Source organism: Phyllostomus hastatus, unplaced genomic scaffold (genome assembly GCF_019186645.2).
Source record: "Phyllostomus hastatus isolate PE091 unplaced genomic scaffold, TTU_PhHast_1.1 phas_contig_64, whole genome shotgun sequence".
Lineage (NCBI taxonomy): Eukaryota > Metazoa > Chordata > Mammalia > Chiroptera > Phyllostomidae > Phyllostomus > Phyllostomus hastatus.
Window position 1 is genome coordinate 11,838,695 of NW_025333928.1, and position 8,208 is coordinate 11,846,902.

An 8,208-nucleotide genomic window follows, 5' to 3' on the forward strand; every position below is an offset into this window, starting at 1 on the left:
CGCAGGACAATTTGGACCAGGTGTGTCATCTGTGCCATCCTGCTTTCACTTGCGTGGGTCCCGTGGGCCAACAAGTTGGGTGGATGCCCCCGGGGAAGCCCCCAGTGGGGCCTTCCCTCAGTGTCCTCAGATTGTGGAGAGGGGACCAGGAGTGGAAAGCAGGTCCTCCAGAGGGGGGCCACTGCAGACCAGCAGGGGAGGGTGTTCCTTGGCAGGTGACCCAGCAAAAGGAGGCATGTGGCAGGAGGGGAGGCAAGAGAACAGACCACTCTTGTAAGCCAGCTCTCCCTCTGCCACCAGGTGGGAGCACTCAGTTCACTTTAAAGAGCAAGCGCACCCCCTACCCCCTTTCCTGAAGGTGAAAAGTGGGGCTCACTGACCTCTGGCAAGCAGGTTAGTCCACGACCAAAGACAAGAGGCCTTCTAGTCACCCGCAGGTGGCCCGAGACCTGGGCCGGCACAGTCCAGGTGTGAGGAAAAGGAAGGCTGCCGGTTGGGACCAGGGCAGACCCAGGGAGGCGAAGGCCTCCTCCCTAGCTGGGCGGTCAGAACAGTCCGGACCATCAGGACTCACAGACTCTAAGTTCTAAGTACTGCATCTCCGCATCTCCGTTTCTAAGGAATTCACAGCCCCGGGAGGTAGTGGACCCGTGGGGCAAACGGTGTCCTGTGCCCGGCTGGGGGTAGGAGGCTCCTTCTGCGCATCGGGGGTGCATTGTCCTCCCTGGGTTGGTAAAGGGCAGAATTCCACACGCCCCGCCGACTTTCAATTTGGAGTTTTCTGACAGACCAGCTCCTCCTGTTGCCAGAGAAAGGGCATCATTCCTGTTCCAATGCTACTCAGGCTTCCGTGACTCGCCGGGGCGGGGGGGGCGTGCGAAGCTGAGGAGCCCGGCGCCCTTGCTTAGGTAGGGTCACCGGGGCTCTTTGGCCCCAAGTTCGGAGACACCCATAACCAAGTCAGCCGTTGGGGAAAAGGGTGTTGCACCGCGAGGCTCTACGCGGCCGGTGGCCTCCCCGCGGGTTTGGAGAAAGAATCCGTGCTGCCCTCACGGAACCGCGCGGCCCAAGGCCAAGTCGCGGGGGCGGTCTCGGAGGCGTGGCCCGGCGCTGCCTCCGGGGAAATGTCCCTTCTCCGACCCCACCGCCCCCCAGCCCGAAAACTGCACACCCCGCCCACCTCCTCTCCTCCGCGGGCGCGCCCACCTCCTCCACTCCAGGAGCCCCAAGCGGCCACCTCCGCGGGACCACCCAGGACCGCCCCGCCGGACTGCATCCCCATCCCCACCCCCTGGGTCACGCCCGGAAGGCTCTGGGCCCCCGCGTCCGGCCACGCCATCCGCCGCGAGGCCCCAGGGACTCAACAGCTAGGGTCAGCCCAAGTCTCGCCCAACGCTCCCACCCCGCACGGCTGCCCCGGCTTCTAGGGCCGCGCCCCAGCCAGTCTTTTCAATACCCGGTTGGGGCGAGGCACCTGGGATCACCTCGCTCCGAGCCTGAGCCGAGGCTCCTTGTGTTACTCGAACGTGCGCGGCACGCAGACTCGGGGCGCGCCGGACGCTCTGGCAAGTTTCGCCGGCTCTGCGGGTGGTGAGCTTCGGCTTTGAGGAGAGTAGGCCGAGCCGACCTTCCCCTGGGCGGAAAGCTGGCAGTAGTTGACCCCGGCGCCTCTGGGCTGCGGGCAAGACGTCAAGGCTCAAGACAGGCTGGTGGGAGAGGCCCTTGAGGACCTGTCTACTCGCGGAGTTGGCTACCGAGGCTGGGCGACTGGATAGGGGCAGGGTGCACAGGGGCCACCACTCGCCCGCTGAAGGAGCAGGGCGGAGAGCCCGGGGGCATGCAGAGCACCCCACTGTCCCCATCTCTGACCTCCTTTTCCTTCTCGTCCCTCCTGGAAGGGAGGCCCGCGGCACTGGGGGACGATTCGGCGGGCGGGTGCACCGTTAGGGATCTAGTCCTCGGCTGGCTGGCGCACCGGACCCCACGTGGTTCAGCGCCGGGCGGGGCGCCCGGGGTCGCAGCGGGAATCCCGGCGCTTTCTTTAAGGTGGGGGGAGGGGCGGGGGCGACCAAACTCCGCCTTCGGGGGCAGCGGGCCGCGCAGGCGGGCCAATGAGGAACCTAGAGAGGGGCGGGGCCTCGCTATTGCCGCTTAAAGAAACTTGTTGCGGGTCCCTCCGCGGGACTGAGCTTCGGCGGTAGAAGCGACAGCAAGAAGATTGGGGACGGCGGCGGCGGCGGCGACGCAGGTCAGGCCACAGCACGGTGACCTTGGGTTCCAGAGGGGCCACAGCGCAGCCCGGCATCTGTCCCGGTGCGCATCTCCGGTGCACGCCCCTTCGCGTGCGGCCCAGATGCTGGACATGACCGAGACCCGCACCCAGCCGCCCTGCAGCCCGTCTGGCACAGCCAGCTCCATGTCGCACGTGGAGGACTCGGACTCGGACTCGCCACCGTCGCCTTCGGGTTCTGAGGGCCTGGGCCGCGCGGCAGGCACGGGGAGCAGTGGCCGGAGCGACTCGGCCGAGGCGGCAGACGAACGTTTCCCAGCCTGCATTCGCGACGCTGTGTCGCAGGTGCTGAAGGGCTACGACTGGAGCCTGGTACCCATGCCGGTGCGCGGTGGCGGCGGCGGCGCGCTCAAGGCCAAGCCTCACGTGAAGCGGCCCATGAATGCCTTCATGGTGTGGGCGCAGGCCGCACGCCGTAAGCTGGCGGACCAGTACCCACACCTGCACAACGCCGAGCTCAGCAAGACTCTGGGCAAGCTGTGGCGGTGAGTGTCCCCAGTCTGGGGGCGGGCGCTGCGCGTGAGTCCTGGGGTGCTTGGGGGCTTGGGGAGGTGGCGCTACGCCCGGTCTCGGCCCTGCTCCCAGTGGCTGTTCCCAGGGCGAGTCCTAGTGGAAAAACACCCTTTGGCCAGCAGGGACCAGGCGCGCTGGCCCTCCGGGTGTGGACCCACAGAGGGCAGCAGGAGGAGTGTGCCACCCTTACCACATTCCTGGAACCTGGAACGGGAACAGCCCGCGGAAGGTGGTGGCTGGCAGTTGGGGGCCCCAGCTGTAAGTGGCCTCAGAGCCTGGAAGCCTATCCATCCCCTAGAAGTGTTGCCTCTTGTCTGGGAGCAGAACACAGCAGTGGGCAGCATGCTGCTGTCTGGAGGTGGTGCTCCTTGGAAAGGGCAGAGGGAGGGTCTGCTCCGCTGGCAACTTCCCCATGCAGCTGCACAGTTTGGCATAGTGAAGCTGGTGGGTTTTGCCGAAAGTTGGACAGCAGCACTGAGAAGGTTTCGGCTCACCCCACCGAACACTCTATCTGGGTTTAAAGTGGACAGCTTTGGGTTTAGAGCACTGGTACACCGCTCCCCGATTCTTACCTCACGAGTGGGCTCTTGAAGCTTGCACATTTGTCTTCCGTGCTACTGCTTCTGTCCGTTTGGGGTGCCGTGGACTTGTTGTGCCTCTGTGCCCCAATGCCCTGTCCCACAGGCACTTAGAAGTGAACTTCTGGAAGAGTCTGAGGGGCCAGTGCATGTTCTGGGCCTCACTGAGAACCACTGGGTTTTGCCAGTGTTTCTGGAGGTCTGGGAAACCCAGTTGTCAGAGGAGTCCCACCTCGGTTCCCAGAAAGCTCACTTTGTCCATGGTGTGTGTATTCTCAGCTGGGTCTGGCTCTCCCCACACCCGCCCGCCCACCTTAGAAAGCCCTTAATAAGGAAGGGGACAAATGCAGGCTGGGCAGGGGAAGTCAGAGGAGGAAAAAGGAGATGAGAGATACGGGTCTTGTTACTGCTTCTTCTTTGATTCTAACAAGCACCCAGACCTCACCAACTGGGCACCGTGGCTCAAAGAGGGGGAGTACTGCCCACTGAGGAGCGGGTACACTTGGGCTTTTCTGGCTGGGTCATCCTGGTCCCCTTTTTGCACCTCCCCTGGGGTACAGTCCAGCTTCTGGGCAGCATGGACACTGGTGCTGGCCCTGACACCCTTGCCATCCGATTGTGCTCTTGGCTCGGCAGCTTGCTGAGTGAGAGTGAGAAACGCCCCTTCGTTGAGGAGGCAGAGCGGCTGCGTGTTCAGCACAAGAAGGACCACCCAGATTACAAGTACCAGCCCCGCCGGAGGAAGAGTGTGAAGACAGGCCAGAGTGACTCGGACTCAGGTGCCGAGCTGGGCCACCACCCCAGTGGTGCTGTATACAAGACTGACGCAGGCCTTGGCGATGCACATCACCACAGCGACCACACAGGTTGGCTTCTGGGGTCCCCAGTATCTGAGAATCCTCAGTGGGAGAAGGTGGGGTTCTGGCCGTGGCAGAGATGAACAGTGAGGGGGGAACAGGAGCTCACTCCCAGGGCAGGCACGCATAAGAGAACCAAGCCTTCCCTGGGTATCCTCCAAAAGCTTCCAAAGCCCTGAGTAACAGCCACTGCTGACGCACGCTCCGGGTTGGGAGAGTACCTGGGTTAGCCCTTCTGAGCTTGAGTGTCTCACAGCTTTGCCTGGTTGGCACTCTGTGATGTGGGGTTTTCTGTCCTACCCAAAGGCATCTCTGCGTCCCTGGGATTTTTTGCTGGTTTTGACCCAGGACTCACTCCTACTGCTGGCATGGTGGTCAGCTGCCCAGCTTCTGGATCCAACTGACTGGGGTGCAGTCTTGGCCCCCAAGCAGCCTCGGTTAAGGTGGCTACAGTTACAAACAGGGTTTGTGTGGATTGTGGTTCTGTCCTGTGCACAGGGCCGGGTGCTCCTGGAGAGCTTCCTAAACGTGGCTATCTCTTTCTTCTCCACTGTGGGTTTCACTCTGGGGCCTCCTTGGCTCTGGGTCTTCACATAGAACAGTGCTTAATGGAATTTTCTCGGCCAAGGAGTGAGGTCTGGGTCTGGCTTTGCTGGAATTTCTGGGAAATGTACAAGAACAAAAAGCTGTTGATTCCTACCTGTGGCTGTTAGTGGGCTGGTTTTCCTCCTGTGTGCATGTCTCCAGCCCGCTGGCCCTGCCAGCCCCACCTCCTACCCCCACAGAAAGGGTATTTATCCCTGAAATGTGCTCTGACCCTAGGGCAAACCCACGGGCCACCCACCCCACCCACCACCCCCAAGACTGACCTGCACCAAGGGGGCAAGCAAGAGCTAAAGCTGGAAGGCCGCCGCCTGGTGGACAGCGGGCGCCAGAACATCGACTTCAGCAATGTGGACATCTCAGAGCTGAGCAGCGAGGTCATCGGCAACATGGACACCTTTGATGTTCACGAGTTTGACCAGTACCTGCCCCTCAATGGCCACTCGGCCCTGCCCACAGAGCCTGGCCAGCCTTCCACCTCTGGCTCCTATGCTGGGGCCTCCTACTCACACTCGGGGTCAGCGGGCATTGGGGCATCCCCTGTGTGGGCCCACAAGGGAGCCCCATCGGCCTCCACGTCACCTACTGAAGCAGGTCCCCCTAGGCCACACATCAAGACCGAGCAGCTGAGCCCTGGCCACTACGGTGACCAGTCACACAGTTCTCCAGGCCGTGCTGACTACAGCTCCTACAGCGCCCAGGCCAACGTCACCACGGCCGCCTCTGCTGTAGCCCCCAGCTCCTTCACCAGCTCCCAGTGTGACTACACTGACCTGCAGGCCCCCAACTACTACAACCCTTATGCAGGCTACCCATCCAGCCTTTACCAGTATCCCTACTTCCACTCATCCCGCCGGCCCTATACCTCGCCCCTGCTCAGCAGCCTCTCTGTGCCGCCTGCCCACAGCCCCCCCAGTAACTGGGACCAGCCGGTGTACACCACCCTGACCAGACCCTGAGGGCACCGTGGTCGAGTGGAGAGGGCCGGCGTGGGCGGAGGAAAACCTTTATCAGCAAAGACAGCCTCTGAGGTCTCCCTGGAGGTGTTGGCCAGCAATGTCGGAGGAGGCAGCAGTGTGTGCCGGCTCCATCAAGTGCCTGCTGATGTGTGCAGGAAACTGACCAATCCCCTTTGCTTCCAGATCTGCAAACTTCCATCGGTGGACAAAGCCCTCTTTTCCTCCTCCTCTCTCTCTTTGTGGTGACTGGCAACTTCAAAATGAAAGATGGCCATTGGGTCCGTTCTCTGCGCAGACACCAGCGCCTCGGTTTTGCAGCACAGTGGAAGCAAAATGGAGCCGCAATACAAAGGACAAAAGGAGGGAAGAGGCACAGTGTCTCCAGGCCTCCTGCGTTCTGCGGTCCCGGCCAGCCCCAGTGCCGAGAACTCCCAGGACCAGTGGGGACACCCCTGCAGCGGGAGGGCACACCCACCACCTTGGCGGGACAAGTCTGGAGGAGCAGCCGGGCAGGCACGAATCCGCAGGAGCGCCTCAGCGAGGATGGGTCTGCAGGAGCATCTCTTGGGATCAGCTCATTAGCTCTGAGGTGTTCCCTGCACTGATTAACACTTCTCTCTTTTATTTTTTTAATTTTTATTTTTGAAGCTTAAATGTGTTGGATTTGTTTTGAAAGCTGTTAAAATGTATTTATGTCCTGTGTTATTTTATCTTTAATTAATGAAGTAATTTGTGCAGAGAGTAGAATTTAAGATAAAATGGACGCCGAGGAGCTGAGGACTTGGGCCAGGAGGCAGGTGGGGTTGGGACCCTCGTTCTGGGCCTTCTGGGGCCCGGCTGCTGGGAGGCATCAGGGAGGGGCTGAGCTCCAGGCTTCCAGGAGGCAGCTGGGACTCTGAGGGAGAAGGAGTTCGCCTTGTAGCGTGTCTTAGATCAGGTCGGGGTGCTCCTGGCACCAGGCATTAACTTGAGGTGTAGAAGGCAGGGACGTTGTTCAGTTTCATCGCTGCCCACAACTGTGCTAAGTGGTAGAGACGGGAATTTCCTGGGATGTGGTGGCTTCAGAAACACATTAATCTTGGCTCTTAGGAACCAGGCGCCACCTCCAAGCTGTGAAACTAAAACCTTATTCACTAAGTGTTTTTAGATTCTTTGTTTTAGACAAATAATATCTGACTTACCTGTACTGCTTCCGCTGTATGCTGAGCTACAGTAACTGCCAATTTCATGGAAACTTGTGCCTTTAAACTTTGTAAATTTAAATACATTGGAGAAGTTGCTTCTTTTTACTTTTTCTACTCTACCTACCTTTTTCTAGAAAAGTCTTTGCATATCTCTCTCTGGGGGTGGGGGGACAGGGAACGACAACAAACTCATTTTTATGCAATCCTATTTTTCGGTGTTGAGTTTGGACTTTTGTTCTCACTTACCTGCTGTGTTTCGCTACTTTCTGACCAAGCAATGCTAACTTTTGTACAGATCAATTTGATAAAATTAAAAAAAAAGCTTTCTACCTATGTGGGCTGCATCGTGTTTGTTGCCTTCCCTCAGTCGGGCGGTAGTCGGGCTCCGAGGCCCTGGGGTCCTGCTTGGACGGGGCTCGGCCAAGGCAAGGTGGATCTCTCCAGCCTCAGAGCCCCCGGGCCCACCCAGACCCCCACTGAAGGTGGAGACCCATCTCCATCCTGGGGGTGGGGGTGGCCAGACCACCCTCCCTCCTGGGCACTGTGTCTGAATCCGAATACGACAGATCTCAGAAACCTCCAGGAAGCTGGCGATGGGTCTTCCTTCCTGGGGGGCCCCTCAGCACGCAAAACAGGTCCAGATGGGCCAGATTCAGGGGCTGTGGTTTCCTCCCAGGCGAATCCCAGAGCGGGTTTCTGGGTGGCTGACGGCATTTCTCGGGCGCTGGCACAGGGCCAGGCCGGGAGCGGGATAAAAGCCGCGCTGCGGGAGCCGGGCTGGGCTGTCTGGTTGGCGGAAAGTGTTTCTAGGGAGAAACGGTTGTGGGGAGTGACAGCGAGCAAGGGGCAGCCTAACCCCCTGGCGGGGCCTCCCCGGCACACGCGGCTGGCTCAGGGGCCTCTCGGGGCTGGGGGTAAGAGGGAGTATATGCTTCTCGTGAGAACCCAGATACATGAGGCAGCTGCCGCTGCGATTTTATTGGGGTGGCCCAGGTAGGGGGATGGTCACCCCATCCTCTCGCCTGCCCAGACGCCTGCGTAGCTGCGGTCCGGGGCATGTCTCTTGCCCCATGCTGGGGGCCATGTCTAAGGACTGATGAGAGTAGTGTTTGGGAAAAGCTGATTGGGTTTTTGAGTGTTGGCGCGGCCCAGGGTGTGCCACACCTCTGGGGCAAGGTGGCATGTGGGAGGGGGCTATGGAAAGCCAAGCTCGTGGACTCCTTG

General features: G+C 60.3%; 1 protein-coding gene across 1 annotated transcript; it reads left to right on the forward strand.

The window, feature by feature from the left end:
* Nucleotides 1-2,203: 2,203 nt before the first annotated feature.
* On the forward strand, nucleotides 2,204-7,274 carry SOX8 (SRY-box transcription factor 8). The gene is made up of 3 exons (XM_045848770.1): nucleotides 2,204-2,775; nucleotides 4,018-4,247; nucleotides 5,061-7,274. The coding sequence occupies exons 1-3, from the start codon at nucleotides 2,354-2,356 to the stop codon at nucleotides 5,798-5,800; spliced, it is 1,392 nt and encodes a 463-aa protein (XP_045704726.1). The 5' UTR covers nucleotides 2,204-2,353; the 3' UTR covers nucleotides 5,801-7,274.
* Nucleotides 7,275-8,208: the final 934 nt, after the last annotated feature.